This window comes from Zootermopsis nevadensis, unplaced genomic scaffold, assembly GCF_977971745.1.
Source record: "Zootermopsis nevadensis isolate Lab colony 2312 unplaced genomic scaffold, Znev_1.0 Znev_ptg000028l, whole genome shotgun sequence".
Lineage (NCBI taxonomy): Eukaryota > Metazoa > Arthropoda > Insecta > Blattodea > Termopsidae > Zootermopsis > Zootermopsis nevadensis.
This window is the reverse complement of record NW_028259160.1, coordinates 9,184,977-9,212,796: the sequence shown is the minus strand read 5'-3', so window position 1 is coordinate 9,212,796 and position 27,820 is coordinate 9,184,977. Positions and strand designations below refer to the sequence as shown.

General features: G+C 37.6%; 2 protein-coding genes across 5 annotated transcripts in view; one reads left to right on the top strand and one right to left on the bottom strand.

Moving 5' to 3' along the window:
* LOC147872343 (uncharacterized) overlaps positions 1–27,820 on the bottom strand; it is a 271,681-nt gene that overhangs the window by 84,925 nt on the left and 158,936 nt on the right. Inside the window, exons 1-2 of one of the 3 annotated variants that reach the window (XR_015537338.1) lie at positions 20,030–20,182; positions 112–176 (exon numbers count right to left, since the gene is read on the bottom strand). Coding sequence is in view for 1 of the 3 variants with exons in the window: in XM_087356818.1 (XP_087212944.1) it covers positions 112–176 (65 nt within the window). In the remaining 2 variants the exon portion in view is untranslated. The other 2 variants (XR_015537339.1, XM_087356818.1) reach the window with 2 other exon arrangements.
* The window catches only part of LOC110836581 (uncharacterized), a 60,348-nt gene that overhangs the window by 14,639 nt on the left and 17,889 nt on the right, over positions 1–27,820 (top strand). For both annotated transcript variants that reach the window (XM_022077916.2, XM_022077913.2), the window contains exon 2: positions 26,809–26,960. In XM_022077916.2, coding sequence (XP_021933608.1) covers positions 26,809–26,960 — 152 coding nt within the window. The remainder of the gene's footprint in view (positions 1–26,808; positions 26,961–27,820) is intronic.

Here is a 27,820-nt window from a genome sequence, read left to right as displayed (position 1 = left end):
TTACCAAATCTAGTAAGGGCTACAAAAAATGGGGTAACGGTAACACAAAAATGCCTTAAAATGTGTAAAACAGCACCAACTAATACTGCAATATTACCAAATGAAACTCACCGATTTTGCAGAATTGATGAGTTGTACAGACACTGTTGAGGTTCACCAGATAGAACTCTGGACGACTGAGGAAAAACAAAAAGAAAATACAATAAACAAAAGCTCTTATGTCAGTAATGAAATGGCTATTACATAACAATAGCACACAGACAGTGTCATCGATTTGAGAAAAATGGAGCCATAATAGGACCTCGTAGCCATTTTGATAATACAGTATCGTTACTTCGAAAAGTGTTGACTTTGGATCGATCTGGAACTTCTAATAGTTACTTAACAACTCTGTATATCTTCTTACTACGTCAAATGGAATTGTAATTAAAATAATGCCAGTGTAATACTAATCGCTACGACATGAAGCAACAGTGACACAGGTAGATTCTAAAATCCAGCATAAAATAAATCTTTTAAAGCTATGCAGTGTTTTAAAATCATAACATGGGGACAATTCCAAACCTGGCATAAGCTTACTTTCAGATTTCCTGCTAACTCCCGTAGTAAAAAAATGTCACGTGTTCCGTATAACGAGAAATTAGGATTATTACGCTTTTTCTCAACTATTTATAACGTGTTGAAACATGTCAATATGGCGGCTGTGCAAAACCCTTGAAGTATCTCTCTTTATGTATACACTGCAGCTGGACAGTGGAATCACAATAGGAAATTATTCATAATAAATAAGCGAAGCCGAGTTCTTTTAAACCTGATTTCCTTTGCTATGACTGAAGAAAATTTAATGGGGTGTTTATCAGTATCTCGTCTAGGCCTACTCGAAGTATACATGGAACAATAAGGTTTACAGTGTGCATATTATTAGCACAGCTCTATTAGAGTCGTCGCTAACTGCTTGTTGTTACAGGAAGAAACTTGCGTCAGCGACATCCAAACTTATTAAAACTTCTATGTGGAGCCACGCAGAATGCATACAATGTCAAGGATTATGCCAGCGTCGCTTCTATAATAATGACAAAGTTACGTTAAAGTAGGTGTCAATCAGGAAGTAAGGTAAATCTAAGTTGAAGTAACAGCTCAAGAATTTAACAATTACTGGGAACAAGTCAAAAGTAAATGCTGAAGCATCCATTAGTCTAATATGTACATTGTTACATGCTTTGCATTACTAACTCTTCACTCTGTGGCTAACAACACACAACAATAACTGAGGCTAAGTTATCGTAATCAATACCGTACAGTCAGCCAAGATAGAATATTCAAACTAGAAATGCAGCAAAGCCAAGTATTGAAAAAAAATCGAAAGAGGCCAGAAGCTACTCTCTCATGGGAGGAATCCGCAGTGAAACTTCTGGAACTTGTACTGCACAAAGGTTTTAGAAAACTGAACGGTTTCATATAAAAAGGACATATCTCCATTTTACAGACCTGTAAGAAACATATAAATTCTATATAATATACTTTGTATTGCAGCGTTTTATTAGGTATGAATATTGCCTATTATTATTGTATGTGCATTCTCTGTCTGCAAGATTTGAAGCAATATAATCGTATTCAAATATTATAGGCCTTGGAAAAATTATATATTTTCTCGGCATTAATATGAGAACCGAGGAAAACGATACATATCAGTTAAGATAGTCGCTAGTTCTTGACTGGTTGAGCGACTATTAGCTTCTAAGGGATTATGTTCGATGAATTTACAATAACTTGTAATCCAAACTAGATTCTAAATGTGTATCTACCAAAAAGAAAGTTTAATAACATCAGGAGTATATCAACCTGATCCGTAACTTTATATTAAAAAAAATCAAAATTATCAAACCTATTATTTTCAGATATTCAGTCAAGTGTCACGGACGTACGGAATGAATTAAACTGGCCCAGTCCCAGGTTTTACTGAACACGCTAATCAACCTTCTGGTTACAAACACGAGGAATTTCTTGACTATCTGAGCGAATGTTAGCTCTGAACTATGCAGTTAAGTAGTAATATTGTTAAATGCATTGGTAATATATGTATTTCACTGCCCTTTGAAAGAATAATAGTGATAATTTCTACCAAACTTAGTTTTCTCATAAATAATTCTATTTTCACGATATCAAATTGTTATTTTCCCACCATTTAGTCTCTAATAAATGTGTTCACATAATTCAATAAATTTTCTCTTTTATCATTATAATCTCTATTCCTTCAATGTAATATTCTGATTTTCAGAACAAATACCTTCGTTTCCTGATGAGTATACAGGTTGGTTCTCCATTCAGCCTCACAACCGTAACTATGGCAACACTCAATTGACCTTTTACACTGGAGAGCCGTGTGTGATATTTTGCGGTTATTTCCATCCCGTCGACATTCAATGCCACGACTTGTATTAAGTAGCCTTTATACCTGACTTAAAAATCTTAAACTGCCCTTGACTACAAAATTTTAGATTTCGTAGCCGTATTTTGTCTCTGCCTTATGTTGTTGTTAAACAACTAATGAAACTCTACACACAATAAAATAACCCACGTTATTTTTTGTGGGCAGAACTAATAATATGTGACATCGAAACAAATGTAATTGTATACAAAATTAGATGTCCTGTGAAATATAACATGCAATGATAGAGACAGAAATTACATTTGCATATAATTATCTGTTATTAACAATAATATGTCGGGAATTCCCTACAGCAAAACAGGGTTTGTAAATAAATTATTTACGGAAATTGCAATTTGTATCTTCCATTCTTCTTACTGTGACAATAAATACTATTTAAACTAATAATAATGTGGCGCTGGGACGAAGTTAAGCATGAAATCTGACAAAGAGATCGGCTTCGCACAAGTTACAAAACCGACAACGCATTTGTGTCTGTAGAGAATAAACGTCATGACTAACGAAGAATGTAAAATCGCATAGAATATAAAAAAAATCGAAAAGAAAACATTTGGAGAACAAGCAAGACCACTTGGCAGAGCAAGATGAGATGATGATATTAAAATATACCTTAGAGAAATAGAATCTGAAAATTCGAACTTCTGTCGACACGATTGTGAAATTCCGTGCTCCTCAAAACAAAATTACTTCCTCCTGACTAAATAAATACCAGACTTATTAATAAGGAAACCATAAAATGCAATTTATTTCATTAATAAAATTATTCGCAATGCAAATTTCTTGTTATCAATTAAGTTCACAGACCAGTAAAATTTTACCAATGAAACCCCGCTATTAGGGTTAAAAAATTCTTTACTATCCTGAACCGTTATTAATGCTCCTGTTTTCACTACTTCGCTTCATTATCTTGCCTTCTGTATATTCCCTTATTTTTCTCTGCTTAAATCTGCCCAGTTATCAGACTTCACCCTTTTTTTACATTGCATTTCGCTGTTTAGTACCGCAAACAAAAGACTATAATGTCAGCAGCAAGTAATAGTTTTTAATTAAAAAAACTTTTGTAATATTGCGTGTGTCAATACTGGATATTGACACACAATGAAATTCCTTCTCAGTGCGCCGTATTCACAGCCTTTACCACTCACTACATTCCATTGTGCAAAAAATGTTGACCAACCTCTAGTGAATCTATGTCAGCTACTGAGACTGCACGCTGTTGACTAAGTTAATCATTGTATAAAATGTTCTTTGGCAAACCTCTCAGCCGGGATGGTCATGTAATTAGCTATTGGCTGAACGAGAGAGGTTATATTCCCATCAGGGACAAAAACTTTTCTCCTCACGACCTGTCCAGATCGACCCTGGGGTCCATTGAGTATCCTACTGATCCTATTGAAAGAGAGAGAGGGTTGTCTCGGGGATAAAGCGGTCGCAAAGTGAAGCTGACCACAGACTTCCACCACATAAGCTGCAGAAATTATCAATTCATGTGGTTTTACCAACACTGCTCTACTCCCCTTCAGGGTTTCCGATTAAGATTATGTGTACATTTCTTGTCTTGCAATGTCCATGCCATGTCCATCTCATCCATAAACTAAACCTTTATAAATTTACCGCATAAAAATACAGTTCCTCGTTATTCTTTGCTTCAGAAATTTCTGTGCATGACATATTTCAGTTGCTGTGTGCTTAGATACGAAGTACAAGTTCCACACTTTTGGAAATACTGCTATAGTAGCCGTGGCCAAAACGCATGCTTCAAGGCCATGGAAGGAAAACAGAAAATTATAGCGAACCTAGTTACGTGGCCAAGTCATTATGCATACAACGCGTTAAATTATTATTCCAGGGGTTGTCTCCATTAATACATAATTACATTATTTGAAATTTGCTACACGTAGCTAGCTACAAACATTGTCATTATCAACACGAGTCTTTAAAGAAAAAGAGTAGGTCTATTTCATATATTCGTATTTAATTCTATTATTAGTCGTCACTATTCTAGATTACACAAGAGAAGCTGCTATCCAGCTAAAGAGTAATTACAGAATTTGCACGGGTATCACATTCTGATTTTAATTATCTACACAAATAAACAATTAGACGTTTTTATGTTATTTGGCGATGCGTACCAGATATTTCAGGGCACTTTCTCGCTTACGCTCAGAAGTTTCTCACAGTTAGCATTCAGGCATTACTGTTATAATTAAATATTACAAAGGTAATGCAACTTCAGATAGAATGTACATATAAAATTGCATGAAAACGGCAAGTTCATTCAGACGTTTTAGATGGACACACATAAATTAACTTACAAACTCATATCTGCATTGCGACCACAAGCCTGCATTGTGTTATAAAAGTACTGAAGTTGTACAGAAACGAGACACGAAACTCTATAATGTACAAGTAATAATAAAATTGGATAAAAAAAGTCTTTTAAAGTCTCCACAAAGAGTGAAGTGTTATGGAACTTCACCTCAGTTCCAGCAGAACAGAACGTGACTGCATACATAGCACTGGGGCCTGGAAGAAGCTAGAACAGATTTTTAATAAAATCCTGGAGAGCTTTTGTAAACGTAGACCGAGATCCGGAAGTGCCAGCAGAATGGACCATGCAGAATCAAGTAGAAAAGAGAAGTGTGCTGAAGCACCTTGGAGACTTTGTAGAGAGGCATTTTATTACAGTAGAATGCAAAAGTCAATAAACACGGAAAGAATGCTTGTATTAAATTTTGAGCCTATTTCATTAGTTTTCCTAGTCACCGTACAGAGTTTATCATTATAATAATAATAATAATAATAATAATATAATATATTTGGTTTAGACTATATACAGAGATCTGTGGCCGCCTAACACCAGGTTTTCACGGCCACAGTCCTTACATACGTAGCACTATTAGCACTACTGCTTACTACAACTATTCCCTAATGCTACTCTACATGACTATTCCTTAATCCCTAATACTATTTACATAACTCTTCCGTATTGTTCTCGTGCCTTCTACCCCAGTGGCAGTTCTAAATTCCTAATTTTGACCTGTCTTTTACATCTTACTTTGTACAGAAATTTCCCTACATCCCTGACCTCCGTGTCATTCGTAGTGCTTAAAATTTTCTTGAAGGCCAACTCTTCGCCAACGGTGAACCACTTGTTCCTCAGGAGCTGTTCCCTCCACCTCCCGGTTTCCGTACACTTTAATAGTATGTGAATCTCGCTTTCTGTCGCCCCACATAAAGGGCATATTTTCCCATCCATGCCCCCCCTCATCCCTCTCAGCTTCCAAATACCCGCTCTGAACCATGCCCATCCCTCTCTCTCCACCCTCGTACAGCAACCAATGTAGCCCTGTCTACCCCACCCTGATTTCATCTCCCCGTACAACGCCAGAGATCTCTTTTCTCTAATTTTAGCAAAAACGTTCTGTCGTTCTATGGCGTTGCACCTTTCCTTTAAAATTTCCCACGTCCTGCCCACACTTCTTCCTTGCGGATCCTGCCAAATATACCCCAACCCTAATTTATCTAATTCCTCTTTTACCCCCTTAGCCCATCCCCCAATTTTCAAGTTCAGTACCTGCCAGTCGTAGCATCTCCTTACTAAATCATCCCTGTCCATTTGCAAAATCCTTAACCAAAATTTTGTGACCAACCCTAAAACCTTGCTCCTCCTGCTGTCTCTCCCCAGTTCCAATTCGGCTACCCCATTTGCTCCGACCCTTGGTATCCCTAGGACCTTCTGTAGGCAAATAGGTCCTGTATTGTGATGTATGTCCAATAGGTTCTATTGAAAGTTGGTAAGGAGTTTAGTTTGTGACGAACGGATGACAAAATAAGTATACAGTACCTACATTAGTGACTCAGCTAAATGCATAAAAATCATAACACAGAATCTACACGTGGCTAATGAGTACTTCCAAAACTATACAATATTAAAATTTTTGGGAACGATAACACCATGTCAATATTGGAAGATGACAGTTTTCTGCGTTGTAGCGCCGTTAAAACCCCAGATCGTACACATCAATATTAAATTAAAAAAGAAATTAAGAGCAGGCGAACTTAGGAAATTCTTGCTACCATTACTTCGGAAACCCTATATAAAAATCATGCTGAACTACATAACACAATCACGAAGGTTCTGGAGAAAGAAAGACAGACAGTTTACTGGAAACTGAGCGACCATCAGCTTCGAGGACTTAAAATATATAAAGATTTTAATATATTCGATAAGACCTATTATAGGTCTGTTATTGCCTGAAATACGATGTAATTACAAATTAAGTTATTTTGGGACTAGTACACACTGACTGACTATGGATAAAATAATACAAATATCTTTAGTTTTAAAACTCCTGTCCATGACTGTACAATTTTCACGACATGTCTTTTATATGATTTGAATGAATGACTGCAGTAAAATAAATATTAAGTCTTGACAATTTATGCCGACTACAAACAAAGTCAGCACTGACTTCAGTTTCTTATTAGTGGAAGAGAGGGCAGGGAAACTTTTCCCATTATATGGATAAACCACACACAAAAGACGCAGGCCTCATTGTTCCAGTCACTGTTTTGAGTTGTAATACCGCGTAGATACCAAAGTTTCGCCTGTACATACTGCCTCCAACTTCAGGGATAAAGATGGCCAGGAGGCCAACAATATCTTCACCACCACGAGAACTTAAAATCTCAAATTATTCAGAAGATATTCTTTTGCTAACTTCTGTCATCATTTAAATTTCATATTTTGATTACTGAATTTTGATAATTCATGCTGCCATAACTGACATTGACATTAATTCATCCGATGTGTGCATCTTAAACCAACTCCATGATGAAAAGCCCTTTATAAGAAGTTAACAACCGCTCAGGCTTTCATGAACCCCGAAAGTTCGTTACCGAATTTACAGAAGAACGTCACTGATTATTTATTATTCACATCGTCACACCGCACTACTTGAATTTTTGTTAAACATTCATCCTCACATCTACGCCTAGGTCTACCATGATATGTATGACATTCAGGATTTACGTTTAAAATTTTGTGTAAATTTCTTGAACAATCTCTGGCATGTGCAGGACACTGAGAAAATATGAGATTTCATCTAGGATACCATTTCAGGGGCTATTTTACAAGATAATTTAATACAATTTAAATCTCATTACACATATTTACAAATCAATGATAATTCTGACATAAATGTTGTTCCATTCCACAGCGGATATTCTTTTCTAACAAACCTTTGTCATAAAACCAATGTCACACTGTACCAGACATCTCACGTCGCGAGGGTGGCCTCTGGACTCATAAATTCTGCCTCATATAAACGACCCTAGATGCAGGATCTAGAGCGACAATACTGCAAGTGAACATATGCGAAATAATACGGTAGTGCCATATATTACCGAGTGACATCAAAGACTATATAATAAATCAGAGGCAGTAACCATGGCGTACAATATATCAGTTGGCGCTGAGCACAGCCACAACGAATCAGAGAGTTATACCAAAGGTTTCAGCAAGGAAGCCCTACCCTTCATAGGGATAACCACACAGAAAAGGCAACAAAGTGCCATAGTATGTTGCAGTATAGACCAATGTTAAATAAAAGAGTTTAAGCATATTTATTGTCTAAATTTATTAATATTGAAAATTGTGTGATAGAAGAACCTAAATATTAAGCACAGAAAAAATAAAAATGTGTCCGATATGTTCTATTCTTTAAAAAAATCAATCCCATTTACGTATACCACCAAATTACGTCCTTGTCTATTTTTACATTATTCTAATATACGGGACAAAAGACTTTCGTACTTTTAACGGTCTCTCCAAATTCTCTTACTAAAACTATTACTCTTTACCAATCCGAGGATACTGAAGAGAATGTTTACCCAAGAAAGAGAAAGTAATAGAAGGCTGGGGAAACTGTATAATGAGTAGCTTCATCCTGATAATGGAGGCAGCAAGGACCTCTGAAACGTCGGTAAATTTCTACCAGACCACACGGCGCATCAACCCAGAAGACAGCCATCTTCGGACTCACCGCCATGAAAACCTCAAATTCTAGAGCTTCATATTTTACATTGTTTGTTAAATTGTACTAATAAGATAATAAAATTAAGGAGATAAGACGAACGAGACACGTGGCAAGCACGGGGAATCAATAAATGCATTCTAAAAAAATCTATTCACAAAATCTGAAGGGGAAACACCACTTGTGAGGCCTTGGCGTAAATAGAGAAATAGTATTAAAATGGATCTTAAGGAAGTGTATTACGAGGATGTAGGTTAGTTTCATGTACGTCACGTATGATCCAAAGCGGCAACTTCTTTAACGCGAAATGATCCTTTGGATTGTATACACGGATATTATTTGTCAAGATGAGCGCCTGTCATATTTTAAAGATAAGAGTTCTGCTCCTCTCCAGGTGAGACAGCTTCGCAGAACTATGGAAGTGAGAAATAATAGCGCCGTATCATACATGGCTTAATACAAGTAATTTGACAAGGATTCTGTCTTAGTTCACTCTAAATAATTCTACCCCGGAAATCCCGAATGCAGAATGAGAACAACCTCGTTCCCAGGTGTAATTCAGAGATGTTCCATGTTTCGATTTGCGCCGCTCATTTCACTGTGAATGCGGGTCGATATTTAGGACTACAGCCAGACACGAACCATAACAGTTTAATAATAGCCCGTCACATAATCCACCAGTCCATGACTAACACGGCTTTCTGGGTCCATTATCATAAACTTTGACACAATTCAGCATCCATTGTTGTGTGGTATCGAAGGATTTTACAATGAAACATGTTTGGGTATACGAGTGAATTGTTCAAATCTAAATTCGCAATAAGCGAGTAATAAACTCAATTACAGATAAGATAACATACGCAGTATATTCGATCAAATGAAGTCATTAACCCTTTCGTTGACGAACATTTTAAAGAATGTTTCTAGAGTAAATTACATTTTAAATTCGTAGAATGCTGTAAGTGATCGGAGAGTTTTCACCTGCAATGTCATTCAGTCTCGAGAAGGAAACCGATTTCAACCAGACAGAAGCAAATCACAGACAGACCTATATCCTAACATAAATGTATTTCCCAGAATAATTTTTAATTTCCAATTTCTCCTAATATTGAGAAAAGCCGCTGATAGTTTTCATGCAATAGCTTATGGGGAAAGGGATTGTTGTGTCTTGCCAAAATTCTAAACCGGTGGTAATGAGATTCTGGTAATAATATGATGTCAGGTGGTAAGGAACAAACTGATATGCAAAAACTTTGAAACCCAATATCATAGAACCAGCTATTACGTATCTGAGGTTCAAAATATTTTTCATATGTTAATATGATAAATTTTATTATAAATAGACGATAAGCTGTGTACATTCGACACATGAACGCCTGTACAGTAGAATAAACATCGATTCAGTACGTATTCTTCGGGCTAAATAACTCTGAAGTACTGAAGTTTTCCGTCTACGGATTAAAGCTATACTGGATTCAAACTTCTAATTATAAAGTTCTCCCGTCTCGTTCATTGGGCAATTTGCATCCGAAATCTCCTGGGGAAAGACCTTCCACTCAATTATCGGGAAACGCAAAACGTGTCGAGTAGAGCTCTCTGCAGCATCTAAAATGCTCCTCTACATGAAGCAGGTACGTCAGCACGCCGTTAAACGTGCCAATCAATCGCTTTGGTCCAAGAATTAAGTAACTACCCAGATATATCGTATATCCCAGGTTCGCACATCAGTGAACCTAGTGCTCATATTGCAGGTACACGCTTCAATTTCGAACCATGCAACGATTATTCTCACACACATATTTCGTGTTTTTTGCCATCTGTTGTTCCAGTCGAATATCACTGAAAAAAACACTTAAATACGACCATCATTCCCAGTTCGTCCTACTTTCACTATTATTCAGCTATAAATAACATCTGAAGTATCTTCATAACGAGAAAAATTGGATTTTGCATCACTGTAAAGTTCTGTTACTGCAGTTGAAACTTTGGCGTGATAACTTCAAAGCAGATCACATACGTATCCTTCCGCATATTTCCAAGTTATCCTTCAAAATCGCATGTTTCTCGACGCTCTGTAACTTACGCAGCTGAAGAGCGTCGTTAAGTAACAGAAAGTTTGTATGACTCTAGGAAGACCACGATATTTTTATAAGTATTTTCCTTGAATCGAAATATATAAAAAAAAACTGAACGTTGAAAAGTCAAGTGATACAGAACGACACATGTTTGATTTCCTTATAACCAGGTTCTTAAAATCTACACCAATATAAAAGGTTTAATAACATGAAAATTTAATTATTAAGAAAGAGAAAAATAATAGACACCTAGGCACCAGGCTTCCAACCTGTACAGAAAATATCAAAATCCCATCTCTCACAATATTTAATTCCTTACCCTATTCGGCGAGTTATGTTTCCAGTCCCCTTTAAAGCGTATTTCCGCTCAATCAATCGCGTTCTGGTTTCTGTTAGTCAATCCCCAAATTTCTTATATGGATAAGCAAGATCCTTATAATTTTAACTGTTGACTGTCTTCGTTTTATATTTCAGATGTCTTCCAATCTACTAAGGAGCTTCACGCCTTCATCATGAAGTAATACTCACATTTATCTCAGCCAAGATGACTGAAGTGTTTTTCCATAATATTTTCATCACTCACAGTCATCGACCTCACAGGCTCATGTTTTCCACAACACGTCTTCTTATTTTTAAAGTTTATCTCCTACTATTCCTTGCTCTCCAATTTAAAATTTAAATTAGCACCTTCCTTGGTTTACGCAACAGACTGAGCCAAGCCCTTTTTCCTCGTAAATATCAGATAAAAATATTCGTATATCAGCTCTATACTGAAGAGCGCTGCTCGTATATAGCGGCCGCTGTAGGTTAGGTTTCATTTTGTACTTCTTTTCAGTATGCTTTAGTGCCTTCATTAGGCCCGCTGTGATTTCAAATTAAGGAGAACATTCAGAAACTGTAGAATGATCCTTGTAGCAGTAGGTTCTTTGACAAAGTGCGATCCCTGTCGTTCTTTACGGTTCTGTTTTCCTTTGTATCATGATGATGTAATTCTAGCACCAGCCTTCAGCCACGTACAACATACGTAACTCAACTCATGTTATACTTTAGTCTGATTAACTTTACAAGATTTTATTTTTCTTCCACCAGAATGATATGCACATCAAAGAGCTGTATTACTGAAATTCTTTCTACCTCTCTGAACTTCGATTTATTTCTTTAGCTATCGCATTTCTGCTAATAACATTCAGCCTCAAATTTCGTATTCCTTTGACCAGCCTGTCTTTCAGCTCCTGTATTTCTGATCACAGAAGTTCACCATTCTTCATCTGAATGTACGAATAATGGAAAATATTCCTTTAAATCTGATCCTACTTAAATCGTAGTCTCTTCTTTGAGTAACATGATAGGAAAAACTTGCTCTACTAAAATAATTAAAGGGTTTTGTGCAAAGATTTACTTAAAAAAATAGCAAAAATGGCTTCTTATTACCATGAGATTAAATTACCCTGGAAATTATGTCACAAATACCAATCTTTTACAGCAGTTATGAAAGCAATATGAAGACATACCTGGATAAATTATTCGGTTCTTACTGCTTTTGTTTTGTTTTATCAGAGAAGGGATACGCCCCTTTTTAACGACGCTGAGAGTAGCTCAGAGTTTATGGCGTCGGATGGCAGGATGGACGATTAACGAATTAATAGGCTACTTTAAGCAACAGATATTCATTTGAGAGGACTGAAAAAATCAGCCCGGATATCAGGTGGTCAGGTGCTTCGGCCAGGTTTCAAACCTAATATCACCGAAATCAACTTACGTATTTTGCTACTCTACTAACTTGCTCGGTTTAGTAACTGATATGGTAGGTTAAGTTCAGGGCCTGAATTCAATATCAGTAATTGTGGGAGTTCCATGACAATGGTGAAACCAATACGTCTCTAGATACAAACAGTCCCTACATCTGCAGATTAATTAATGTCGGATATGTATCAAAGATAAGCTGGATCATGCACTGCTCTGACAGTTAGTGGCAAGGAGCTCTCTATATCAACATAGAAATTGCTTCGGTAAACTTGCCGACTAGTTTCTCCGGCTACAGACCGCTATTTGAATTCAAGTGAGACGTGCAGCTTAGATTGCTTGTAGAAGATTAACACAAGTCTTCCGATATATTATACGGAGTCTATTCAGCGTTCCCATCGCATGAATTGGGTCAATAAATGCGAAATAGCACTACCATACAGGAAGTTTCTGGATGGAATTACCATACATAGCCTATTTAGGCATCAGATGCGTTCCCGGAAGACGCCAAGCAAACGGAAAATTAAATCCAATGAAACAAATAAGCAGTTTATAACGGAGGTTGTTCTTAATGGATATTTTCACTGAAACACCTAATAAGTCTGAAAGTTTTGATTTCTTAAAAGTAAAATAGAAAGCAGATAATTAAAATATGACAATACATAATGAATTTGGTAACAAATAGGCCGATTATATTATGTAATAATTTGATGTATTTCCCTTTTCATACCGAAGGAAGGAAATATAGATGTGCTGGAAATTAAGGTTTCTACAATTCTAAATGTGTGCTGAAGCTATAAACAGTATTAGCACGATATTCTTTCTTCGCCTTCATTTCTTCCTTCATTACCCCCCCCCCCCTTACCTCTGTGTTTTTCTTCGCCTTTCCCCCCTCCTGTTTCTCTGTCATTGCCTCTCTCCTTTGTGTTACCTTCCTAAATTTCTTTCATATCAAACGCTTGGGTGTTCTGATGTTGTGAGAAATACCGGCTTAAAATCGCGTATTCAATGTGTGAAAGGGGCTTTATGGTGCAGAATACTTTTGGAAAGAGATTCTGTTTCATGTAAGGTAGTTCACTCTTCCACGAAGAGTGTAATGTATGCAATGGCTGTTGAACGAGACCAAGTGCTCTTACACTGACATACACCAGCTTGGTGTACGATCATACTATCACTATTCTGTATTCCATACACTTCACTAACACACACCGCTGAAATATATCTAGATGCACCGGTATGTGCAGCCCCAGACATTTCCGACATAGTTACGATTTCCAACAGGTTCCTCAAAATAACTTCGTTCACAAATGCCTGCTAACGTCCTCGATTTTTGTACGTTAACCCTATAAATTACGTGTCGTCACGTAGAAGTAGTATTTTAGAGTAGGTTTTGTTTTGGAAGGTTACTATATTTCCTTGACATTTTCTTCGCTAGAAATATTGAACGAAGTTAAAATCCCTGTCACAAACCATCTATAGCGCTGTTAAATCAAATTGTTGTAAATTTTTCTTTCGTTCTTATTGGATTTCGTGTAGAAACGAAACGCGTGAATCAGCGGAGAGCTCGAGAAAAAAATTAGGTTATGAAATTCGTGAGTGGAATGATCAGATTACCAACAAAAGCGTCGAAACTACATGAACAACGTAGTTTGATTGAAAACATGAAAATAAAGTTTACTAAAGTGTATATCGTATGTAGAAGAGGTACAGGAACAGTTTTCACTGCGGAAGTCTTGACTGTATGGCAGGCGAAGAACAAAGTATGGAAAATGACAGACAACATCAAATATTTAAATAACGAGAGTGGGAACTCGAGGGGAGATTTCTTTGTGTACCAAATTCCCTCCGGATACTGGTGTTCATTTATTGAGCATCTAACTGGGTTATTCGTTTTTATGCTTAGCCAACCGGTGCTGAACTCTTACAGCACAAATGAGCGGCACCATTGTTTCACAACACGTAACTGTACTATGAAAAAGTAAATCAAGAATATATGGATATATTATATTTTTCACTGTACTGCATTAAAATCTGCATGCAAAAATGTGGATTTAATGCTTTAAGCGAGTGACTGTACTATAATATGGACTCCTGTGACAACAATATTACTACACCCTTTCTTAAAGAAAACTGTATGATGGGTCAGTTTTTGAGAATAATGATGAGGTTCGATTTGAGATCAAGGAAAATAAGGATTCTGTCTGTATTAGGGTAGTACCTAAAACTTATCATGTCCCTCCCAGTTCCCTTTTACTCACACTTAACAACATTTCTCTAATATTAATCCACAAACCTGTTAACGCGTCTAAGTTGCATTTGGCGGGCTACTAATTTGAGGACAAGCTGACTTGGTTTACGTTAAATTAAGAAATAAATCGACAAGCAACTTTAAAAGAGGCCCCAAAATAATTCTATTATTGTCACGATTTGTAGATCAAACTGCATTTCCTGTATGTGTGTGAACGCCCTGCAATTTTCATGGTTTTGTGGTGTGTTTTTAAGTCAATTGTCACAGAGAAGGAGGACGGACAATTTATCCACGTATCAATTTAATCTACGGACGGGAAAGCTCTGTCTCGAGCGCAGCGCGAGTTGTCCCGCACGTAATCACGTTACGTGTCTTCCACAGGCGGAAGTTGCGTAAGTGGGATAGCCAATTATCACGCAGTACGACAGGTGCTCGGTCAACCGATCTGTGCGTCTGTGTATTCTCAACTCAATCTGGCTGAAGTTACTTCCGTACAGAAACCCTCAATGTAATTATTCAAGCAAGTTGATCGGACTGGATTCTTATAACACATCCTATAAAATTTCATGGACATAGTATATGCCTATATCTAAAAATAACTAGAATGAAAACAATAAACAATTCCTAATTAGTCTGTCAGCAATATATATGCGTTACGAGTCCTAACGCAAATTCTGCCACGAACATTAAGCACAAGTGCGGTAAGACGAAATTAACAACCATTTTATTCTATGTGCAGTAAATTAGCATTCAGTTCATACAGGAAATTAAATTCACGAAAAGAAATCGGGGTTGCAAAATGAGAATGGAGCTACACATTCAAACTGTCTTTTCACGTAGAACTCGTGCTTCCCACAATAACTTATCACGCAACTGTTAAAAGTCTTTTGACAAAGATTCATCGTCCAAGGTCTAAGACATCTTTAATGAAAAGTGTTTTTGGGACTTGGGTCTACTCTTACGTCTTGTCATTACAGGGTCTACTGATACTTTTTATTTTATAAAAAATAGTTGCGACAGCTGGAGTCAAACCCGGTAGCTTCTAAATACTAGGCAATGACCACTGGAAGTGTGTAAATAATGCCGATGTTGGTCTTCTGTATTGTAACACCGTGTGGACTTGCAGGTAGACACAAACGCTTCAGACGAAAATACTGCCTCCATCTTTAGGGCTGAAGATATTGTAAGTTGCAATTCAGAATATCAACATCGGCAACTTCATCGCCGTGAGAATTTTAAACCCCAATTTCAAATAAATCCGTGTTCTAAATGCTTACGCTAACGTCAACATTTGCTTTGGGCGCACTCTGAGATTTTACTGCTGGACGCGAATGACAAAGTGGGTCCAATTCATTCACAAAAGCCGCTTCTAGATCAAATGGCTGTGGTTCTCCTAATAAGTGGCCAATTCAACTTCATGGATTTAATTACCTGTGAGTGTCCAATTAGTGTCTAAGTGCGTTTGTTTGGTATAATAATTGTAAAATGGGAGATGATCAGATTCTATACACAAAATTTAGAGCCATAGGCGTATAATCAGTGTTTTATACAGTGAAAACATAAATGTCAATCTATATTATTTAATAAAATAACCTCATGGACCGCACAGTAAATTGCCTCTTGACACTAATCAGATTTGTGGTCTCTCCAGGCAAATCAGGGCATAGTATACAATCCCTGAATCTAAAGTGCATAATATAGAGCCTATGCCTGTCAGTCCGCACGTTTGTCTCCGAAACGACCAACTCAATTCGATCAAATTTAATACTCTGAGTGTACACTGGAGATTTACAACTAATTGTCTGCATTACACGAATCTCATATCGAGATCTATCAGAGACTTTCTCATGTGTACACTTCCTTACATTTCTCGAGACAAAACATTTAGGTGGACAGTATTCTTTTTTCGGTGCTTTCGTGACTTTAGTGTGTTACATACAAACGTACGAACTTATCTTTTGGGCTTAAACAGCACACCACGATGCCAAATGTGACCACGTAGGTAAAGTTTTACGTACTGTCAGCTTTGGTACAAGGTGGAGGTAAGTATTTTGCAATAGACTCCGGTCGGTTTATCCCGAGGGCACCCACTTGAATCGCATCACTTAAATGTTGTAAAATAATAAAAATATGGTTCACCAGTTACGGAGGTCAATTTTATTCCTGCTGTGGATAATTTTAAAAGTTTGCCGTTGCAGATACATGTTGAGCAGCAACATTACAATATTTGTGTTTGATAATTTGTGTCAGAATGATAAATGTGAAGGAGAATTCAGTTCACAGCTAAATGGGTAGGCCGGTCTGCAATGATATTATGATATGTTTTATCTATAATGATGCTAGATACGTATTTCTGTTCGCCGACCGAAAATAATGTTTGCGTTAGTGTCAAATGCTCTGCTCTGGCTAGCAATGCGCCACCAGGCGACTAAAACTGGATTAATATAAAATAAATGTATTATATAACACAGCAGCGGCATATTACTATTATACATCACCATTGCGGCGAGACCGTTGGAAAGATTTAATAATACTGCATTTCCACATGACCTGATTTCTAGATCAGGATACCCCAATGGTCTGTATACACGTATATGGGCTAAAAAGTGTTTTAGGAACAATCGGTTAAATGTACATGGACGTATTCGGCTCGACCGCCTGTCTTCAAATCCTGACGTGTTATCATTCATACCATGATTCTGCTTCATTTATGGATACATAAGCAAAATATTTTCGGTTGAAACATCGTTTTTAATTATGCAAATAATCAATTAATTGTAGGATTTGAGGTTCTCACGGCGGTGAATTTGAAGATGGCTGTCTTCTAGGTTGTTGCGCTGTGTAGACTACACGGCGCAACAACCCAAAAGACAGAAATTTTCATACTAAGTATCGCCCTGATGACGAAGGCAGTATGACCTCAGAAACGTTGGTAAACATCGACCAGTCTACACAGCGCAACAACCCAGAAGACAGCCAGCTTCAAATAATCAATTAATGTTTTCGAAAACTGTGAGAGTTTATACATATGTAATAGATCAAATGAATTATGACAGTAAGAATGTAGTCCTGAGTTCAATACAAAATCTCGAAGTCCCATATATTCGTGCATATTCAAAGCGGTCCCATTAGATTCCATAAAAGTACGCATCAATTTGTTTCCACCATGGCCCGCCATCTCGTTTGTACCCACATAATACTGGGCGAAGAGCAAGCCTACAAAATATAAAAGTTCCTAGTTATACAACTATTCCCATTCTCCTATTGGGCCTCAATATGTATCAAAAGCTGTTATGCAAACAACATCCTTATTATTATTGTATCAACAATGTTCTAATTGTAATTAATGAAACATGGTTTCTGACGTTGTACACACTTCATTTGTTCTGCCACTAACTACAGAAGTTCAATCAAGAGTTGATGAGATTGCTTCAAAGTATCACGAGAGATGAATTTCCAAGTGTCATCTGAGACGTTGCTATGGTGATGTCCTGACAAAATTAAACGAACATCTTGATAAATGTGTTCAGTAATTAGAGCTCTTATGTTGATATTGGGAGAATAATTGGCTTATATATCGCTTGATATGTTAAACAGGCCATCAGTAGCGCTGATTGCAGATATTGTCACCCCTCGAAAAGTTAATCTGGACTCGTGACAGCGTATCTTTCGTCTAATTAACACAAATATTATATTTATAAAGTCGCCGTGAAAGCTTCACATCAAATACAATACAATATTGTAATATTACACTGATAAATGGAGTACGGATGATTCAGATATTACGCACTTTTAAGTGGGAAAGCTAGTTCTAGAGGGTATTCAATGTCTGTCCGTTTGCTAGCACGCAAATTATCGTCTATAACTGACCAAACTTTCCGTTTTAGATAATTTGTAACACAGGCTCCCTAAAGCAGTAAGTATGCACGACGCGATATTGTAATGGATCCAAGTCCATTTGTAGTCCTGTCAAACAGGGAAATGTTTCGCGTGTTGGTATTATAGGATATTTTTCTTTAAAACTAATTTTTCACATTAAAATTTATATTTGAAGACGCAGATTTGGATTGTGGCCTCCTCGGTTATGATTCCATGTACTTTTAAGGTAGTTACCAACTTTTCGGTTAAAGATGGAGGCGACTAGTTCTTCTGGACGTTCATAACCTACAAGACAAGATGGTGTCATAACTCAGACAACACAATAAAATCGAAAAGATGTTCGCCGCTGAGAAAACCTAAAATCTCATGAAGACACACAAATGTAAGAAAAAATAAGCTTCACTTCTGTGTTTCACAGTGACAAGTCAAGCATTCCTTACAAATGATGGCAAGAATGAAATGTATACATTCTTTCTGTCGGACTGGGCCACTTACGACAACGTGACAAATTAACGAGGCTGACTTATTGTAGGATGACCATGAATTATAAGCTTTTGATTCTCAGGTAGGGAAGAGTTTACTGGCCTATACGATACGCAGAAGTATAGAGTGGCCAGTTTATCATGAATCCGGTCCCACACGGTGTTACCTTTCGACTTAGCTAAGCAGTAGAAACCGACTATGACATAAACTGCTCGATTTCGCCCTACAGTATCGCCTACCTTAGTTCTAAGCAGAGTCTCGAAGTGACGACCTTCAGCTTCTGAGCTGGTGTCACATCTTGATAAAAATGTTTCTATACACACAGAGTTGTCGTCTTAGAATAACAGAAATTTTCTGCCGAATACTATCGTAAGTAATGAGAATTATTATTATTCGCGCACACTTTATATTTTAATTTGCCTTATAAATAAAAATATAAAGCATTTTAAATGGGTCAGCCAGCAAGCCACACTCCTTATCACTAGTTCACAGAAAAATTCAGTTAACGAATTCATAGACATTAGCTATGTGGGCCTTAGCACTGTGCTGCATGAAATACCATGCGTTTGTCTTCTATAAATTGGTCAAAAGAGTGAAGAGAGTTAATCTAATGGGGCCCATACTGGACACTAGCCTGCATGAGAAAACAATGGGCCGTGGTTGTGCAGTGTGATAGTGATTGACTGAATGATTGATTGATTAATTAATTGATTGATCGCATAATCAGCGTGCGAAATGAAAAGGTCTTTGTGTTTTCCATTTAATCACTAGTATTAGCATGCGTATATATGTCGTGTATGTTGATACTTAGGCAAATACCAATTGATACAATTGGCATAGCATGAACAAAGAGTAGCGAATACTTTTGGTCGGAATTACTTAGACTGTGTTGAAGTTTGGCGGTTCTTTGGAAATTAAAAAGTGAATTGTCCAAATAAATTTAAAGACACAAGGGTATGAAACTCTTGTCAGAAAATAAAAAAAATTCAATCTAGATGCAGACAGAGAAATGATGGCTGAGCGTGTTACATCACCCATCGAAAAATCACTTCGGCCAGTTTAAAAAATACTGAACTTCACTCTTTGAAACCCGTTTAGCAAATTAATAACGTACAAGCGGCTGGTGTAGTGTGTAGGCCCTTCACGTAACGTTCGGAAATTGTTTCGTAAGAAAATTCTCCTGCTTCTGACCACTACTCGCGCACTGCACTCTATTTTCCACTGATGCACTTCCCACTGCACTGCTCGAAGAACATTGTGCCACTGACCGGAGCCAGCGAGTGAATTATGGTTAGTTTCCTGGAAAGAAGCAAGGCAGTCAGCCGACCTCGGATTTCAAGGCCACTGGCCACGAACTGCGTGCATTGCCGTCCCGATGACAAGTTTATTTAGGAAATAAAGAAGGAAATATTTCTCCTCTGTTTTTCTGTTCATGAAGCGTTATTGAAACTAGATTATTTTAAACACATTTAATTTTATCTAAAATGTTGTTATCCATCAGTATATAACATTTTTACTTTCATCGTCTGTTCACGTCCCAGGCTCCATATGCGCACATTATCGCTTAAGCCTGTGCACTTGAGGGGCAGGTTTGGTAATAATCCGTGTGAAAGTAATAACTCACTTGTCCGCCTCTGTCATTTCCCGCCTAATACAACTTTAAATGGTTATAAATCGGACTATGAAAGAAGAGAATGTGGTCTGTGATTTACATAGCTACTTACTGTGACAGCAATTAATAAGGAAAGATGCAGCATCATGAGCCTAAGCCTACTTAAAGAGACTTTTTTTACAGCATACTTCTCAGAGCGTTGAGTGAGATGTAAAGTAGGTATGGATTTGGAAGGAAGGAGTTGTAGCTTTTATCATGATTTGGCCTCCTTCATTCAGCTGGAAAGACTGGAAAAAATCACGATAACCTTCAGTAAGGACAGCCCATAATAATTAGACGGGATGACAGATAGATATAGATGAATAGTTCGATGAATTCCATAAATCCTAATACGCTGAACGTGGAACAAGTCACAATTAGAAAACACATAATTTTTCTAAACCTAACAACGCATATCAGTATTCTAAGAAGAAGAAAACCAAGCAACAAACCTCAGTACACTGTAGAGGATTATAGGGCTCTGCCTAACTGAGTAACTGTCCATGTACGTACATATATTTATATATTACACATCAAATTAAGCATACTTTAACTATTTATAATTACACTCTTGACTACGGTAATTTTTGATTTTGTAAATCGATCAACGAAGTGAAAAGAATGAGTCAGATTAATTATTTTAATGCAAATTAAATACGTCTTCTATTCGTGGATGATTCTGATTGTGACCTTACTGTAATGAATTGTGCTCATGCATTACGGATTCATTTTTAGAGATTATAAAGTTATAAACTGTTCGGCGAAGATCAAGTTTGTCCGGCATTAACTTTGAACCACCGAGTGTATAAATATTATTAGAAGCAGTAATAGTTCCTCTTTTGAAAATTAATATGTATGAGAAAATTCCTAAATACGGTCCTCTTTATCAAGCACCCAGTTTTACTGCTGTGAGCCGTTCACCATGTATCTCTGTTCCATCATTCCGGCACGATACACAATTATTCTGCGCCATATTTATGAAATTCCTCTAAACCACTAGCAAGTGCGACGCAACTATGCACAGTTTAAAGGGGATCAATGTAACAAACAATAATACTAATACTGCCAGTTCAACACGGGCTGCTATATGCAGGTCTATAACTTAAGTCAGTCTTCGTTAGGTTGAGAGTCCGTCTAGTCCCACTACATGTTTCGACCTTAAATGGCAATTTTCGTGTGGTTCTCTTTAAGTGCTCGAAACTAACAGATATGACTGCTAAATTGTATTCACATTTTTTGTTGCGGAATTTACCACGTAATGGACTGTCTGAAGTAGCTTATCTATTTAAATAGATTAGACTATGTAGATGCAGTTGCAAGTGGGAAAAAGGTCTGTCTTCGCTGAAGAAATCGTAATGTATCAGCCGATGCTATACAGGCTCACTCTAAGAAATATTTAATGCACCACCAACGGTTCGATAACCACGGCTTGGCACCCATTACCGAACGGAAAACATTGGAACGTGCTGTGTCTTAGGAAAGCCCGAGGTAGTTTCTTAGCCTACGAGTTCCTACCGAATTTATCCTTCTTTAACATGTTTTCCAAGTCCCTACGTAACAGAAGGGCCCTCTCATGCTGAAACTCTTTTTATTTTGTGCGTCCGTGCATGGCGACCGTATGGGTTTAAAACGGACTGCCAAATTGTCCCTGAGTAATTCCCGCCACGCCACATACCTCTCCTGCTCTCAATTTTGTGACCAACAGGAGCTATATCCAGGGACAACCAATGATGTAATTAGTGACGTCGGGTGTTAGTAATTGATGGCTCAGAACCAACAGAAGCCTAACGATGTTCTGGTTCCCAACGGACAGAATTGTCTCCTTAGTGAGCATTATGTGGATTCGGTAATTGGCACTGACAGTTAGGCGTAACCTACATAGAATATAGTTTCGGGAGTGGAAGTTGATGATAATCTAGCAATTACCGCTGTATACACAAGTGAAAGTGGGTTTACATCTCAGTGAAATAGACGTTAAGTCATAATCTGCAACACCTACTTGAGAGTCCAATCCCTTTTCCTCTCACTGCAAGTTTTGATAGAGAAGCGTTACCGGGTAAACATTCTTCGAAGTTAGGAGCTTCATACCATAAGCAAAAACAAGTTAAAATTAGTAATAAAAAATAATAACTCTTAGAAAATATAAGCCCGATCCCGGTCTACTACAGAGTAGTGGAATAATGGACAAAAAACATTGATTATTTCCTTAAACACAAACAAAATGATATTTGTAATCGAGACTTGTGTTTCGTTGAGGTAAAAACTGAAATTTCAAATATTACTTACATGGACTTCGGGCTTCAAAGCGTTATACTCCCATCGCAGGGCTAAACATTCTTTACGTAATATTCAAGATGCTATATTGCACAATGACGAGGGACCTTCGTCTTATAGTAACACGTAAAATCCAATATCACAACTAATAATTAACTAACAATATATAAGTTGAAGATGTTTGTCTCCTGGGATGTCGCGCCGTGTTGTCGGGTAGATATTGAAAGACGTTCCAGGGTCAACATCCCAGAAGTAAACAACCATCTTCACACTCGTCGCCTTGAAAATCTAAAATCTCACATAGTACAGAAGTTACTTTGTACTAATTTTAACTATACAAAGCTATAAGTAAGCACCCGATGCACAAAATATCACCAAGAAAAACCTACACAACACAAATGAAGAAGGAAGCGTATATGGCAAGATCGGACAAGCAAATGAACAGAGCGAGAGACAGAAGTATCAAAAGGAAAATGTTCACAGCATAAGGGGAAACGGAACAACACTGACGTGAAAAATAAATCCTGCTGCGAAGAGAACGGGAAGAGATGGCAAAGTGAGCAACGCGATTCGAAAATCACGAAAGAATATTTTAAATCCATTTTCAAAAATTGAAGCTAGAACATGCAGCCTATTATTTTAAAAGTACTTAAGCAAAATGTTAATTATGTTTTTTTAATATAGCTCAAGCAGTCGTATTGGGCGGAGTAACACTCGCTGACACATACATTCTGCCTGAGCGTTTCTGTGGATTTTCAGTCCCTCCAGGCAAATGACGGGATAGCAGGCCACGATCTCTTCCTTCCTTATCCTGTCTAATTCTTCATTTATGAAACAAGCTACAATGCTCTTATTATAAACTCTTCATCCACCCTCTCCTCATTTAAAGACAGGCTACGTAACAGTAATAAGTAAAGGGAATAAATCGTTGTTTCTTGTTATGTAAATTTCTGTAATCTCCTGTCATTTGTCTCAGGTAGAAACGAGATCCAGAAATAAAATGATAAAAACATTAGCGTTTCTTCGTAGTTCCTGATATTATTGCCTTAGTTTTGTCGTAAGTTAATTTTTATTTGTAACTCTCGTCCCCAAATAAACAATTTTTTCAAATTTAAAAACATCATGACAAATTACTGAGACAAAATATTACGAACGTGCCTTTAGTATGTTATAATCGCTGCCGCGTTGCTGGGAATTGTGCATCCATTCCCCTAAAGTTTGAGTTTTAACTTTAACCCCTTGCTGTCACGAAGACCGAAACTGAAACTTCTGCTTTGAGGCTTGCTCCGGGCCCAGCCAGATGCCTCCCAAGGCACAACCGACCATCTGTCTCTTCACCAGCAAATTAACCAACGCGTTGAGTGAGAAAATGGCATAAACGTCACAGCCGGAAACACACGTGTCAGACTCTCTTCATCGAAGCAAAGTACGTCGCCTTTTAGACCTAGATTGCTGTCGTCGGGCTAATTAACGACGCTGCGTCAAACGCAGATATTATTTGACGTTGACTAAGACATAAAATTATTACCGGAAAAGAGATCGGTCGTGGGTTCGTAACCAGGTATTCGCTTGAAGGGTTGAGGAAATCCAAGAGTAACCTCAATAATTAGAACCGGCGTTCAAGTCATGAGTCGAACCTATTACCTCCAGAATACGAATCAGGTATGTTACCATAGTGTCAACCGATTCGTTCTTTACTTTACGACGTCTACGAAGTGTTGGTATTACCAAAAAGAGCTAATGATCTATAAAAAATAATATCCAATATCTGGTAGCACTACGGAATATTAAGCGTTTCAGAACAGCAATGTGTTATATGAGATTACAAATTACCAACTCCATTTCATGGATTTGAATCTGAGAAAGGAGTGTACATTTATTGTCTTCAGAAAGTTGATTCCGAAATTCGGCCTAAGATAAATGGTGGAACAGAGAAGTGAAGAATAAAATCACGTAACGAGTCCATTTATGGAACATTCTCTTACCTTGCATGTTCGTGATAAACGAAGGAGGCTGAGACAGGCCGACCACGAGAGAGACTAACTACTAGTAGCCTACAAAAAATTTACGAAATCCCACACAGAATATGGTTACACGAGAAAATCACGTATGTAGTGGCGATGGAAGGACGAGGAGGAGATAGATAATATTAAACAGTGCCTTGGGGAAATAAGTCGAGACGATGAGAAATCGATTGAACTGGATCGGAATAGGAAAGGATGGCGAACTTCAAGGCAAAGGATATACAAAACAGTAGCAAACTCTCATAGAAAGCTTCCGTATTGGGGATAAGAAGCTGTTATAATCTAGTCACGCTGTAATTAGAAGAATCTACCTGAATACTTTCCAACAATAAGCAACACATATCTTATTTTAGACAATCGTGTTTTGGCCTAATTACTGTCTCGACCACTAACAACAGTTTTCGTCATTGAAACACTCCTCAGTATTCAGATAATTCTGTAAAATACATCACGTACATTTCTTCTTAAATTCTTGACGAGTCAATGCTCAAGGCTGCAAACAACAGGCTCATCAATGAGAAGCTAATAGTTTTTCAGCTGACCAAGAAGTTTGCAGCCTTTGACAGAATCCAAACGTTCCTTACCGCGTTGACAAGAGCTCGCCACTGGACCCCTTCCCGATCTAGCTGAATATATTCCACCTAAAGTCTTCAAGATTAAATTTAATAGTGTTCTCCATCTATGTCCTGAACTCCCAATTGGTCTTTTCCTTTCAGGTTATCCGTTTAACACTGTGTATGCCATTCTCAACTGACCCGTTCGTGTTACATGTGCAGTTCATCTTATCCTTTCACCCTAATGACATTTGGTAAAGATTGAAAATTATGAAAATATTCCAAATCCTTGCGGATATATAGTATTTTTATATGGAGAATAGAGGGAAACTGAAAATAAAGAAACTGTGATTTTAACACAAAAACAAGTTTCTGTCGGATAATCCTCTAATGGCTAATCGATTCAAAAGATGTCTTTGTGTTTACGTTTTCCACAACTGTCACATAAACAATGACAACTTGAAAGTTAAAAACACTTTTATATAATAGCGTCATCATAAAAACTTTAATAATTCTAAACAAATTTCATTGTACACAAAATACCGTTAATAATGCTGCATTAAGTCTCACATCGCAGAATATAATTATAAAGCGTTCTGGAGTTATTTATTTCTTTTGACGCGTTATGCAGACATGAGAAAGCAACGTACTTAGCAATGTTTGTTATATTTTTAATTATCACTATAAATAAATGAAAGTTACATACGTAGTCCGTTTACACTGTGATCAACGTGTTCTTTAATTGCAAAAAATAAATGCTTTCAAAACTGCACAATTTCTTAACCGATAAAGAAAACTGCTTTTCGTTAAAAACTAAAATAAAGGCGTGTGAATGTGGTATAAATCACAGCAGGATAACAAAACACAGCGCTGTAGCGGGTAAAGCCGGACGTAAAAGCGTTCTACTGTTGAAGATTTCTGTCTTTTGGGTTGCGCTGTGTAGTATGGTAGATGTTTGCCAACGTTTCAGGTTATGGGTTTGGACAACCTGGCTTCGGTTCCTACTAGGGGAAAGATTTTCTTCTTCTAGCAATGAATCGCCCTGATGACGGAGGCAGTATGACCTCAGAAACGTTGGTAAACATCGACCAGACTACACAGCGCAACAACCCAGAAGACAGAAATCTTCATACTAAGAATCGCCCTGATGACGGAGGCAGTATGACCTCCGAAACGTTGGTAAACATCGACCATACTACACAGAGCAACAACCCAGAAGACAGAAATCTTCATACTCACCGCTGTGAAAACCTCAAATCTTACCTGTTCTACTGTAATTTACCGATAGAGAGGTAGACAGCGTCTCCTCTCCTCTAGCAATGATACGGCTCCCCTTTTTTTTATAGGTGGAAGAAACTAATTTAACGTCGTCGATGCTCTTATGTTGCAGAACTCGACCTCGACTACTTGGAGCGACGGGGAGAACATGCACGAGAACCCCGCGGCCCGCCACCGGAAACGGAAGCTAGCCCCGACTCGATGGACTTGGTGAAAGTAATATTATTGGGAGCCCCTGCTGTAGGAAAGACGTCCATCGTACAGGTGGGGCATAATTCTAGTCAATAAATATCACAGGAACATATCCATACGTAGATGGAAATATAATAGTAGAACAGAATGGGGTGTGAGTCCATAGACCGGATTTAGCTAGGTCAGAATATGGTCAAAAACTTCACAGAGGATACGTGGAATTAATTCCTAGTGTATCCAAATGTGTACAGCATTTTATAACTCCATGAATTAATAACGTGCAACTTACAGCATTTGATATACCTGTTGAAAAATGTTGTCACTAATAAAACCAAGTCTTCTTTCTTATACATGGCAGCAAAAATCTTCATGTTAGCTTCAACTGTGGGTACGTTATCTGGAAAAGAGGGGCACAATTAGCGATGCATGGGAGTTAATTAACCGCATGCGTAACTTTAAATGCAGTTACTGTCATTATCACGATCAAATTTATGGCGTCTGTTTGCACTGACAAACCATACAATCGCAAAAGCCTTGTAACGTCGTACAAAAATAATCTCCAACCCACGAATGGAGAGCACTTTTCTATTCAGCTTAATTGTCACGTAGGTTTTCAGCTCTCCTGTTCCTTTTGTTGACCAACTCGTGGATTATTTAATGGCATATTTTCAACAGCACAAGTTACGAAGCTGAAAATGACAGGGTGATTCTAAATGAACGGTATTCCAGCATTTGTCAACAGGAACTGCGTAAAATCACGAAAAGCTTTAGTCAAGATGGCCCGTATCTAAGTCGAATCTCTGCCCTGGTACGAGTGGATTACGATGCAAAAATTAACAGAGATGTTTGTCTTCTCTTGCTTGGTTGTTCGTCGTCTTTAGTTGTAGAGATTTGTACCAGACTTACGTCTTGGTAGTACCGATATTCAATTC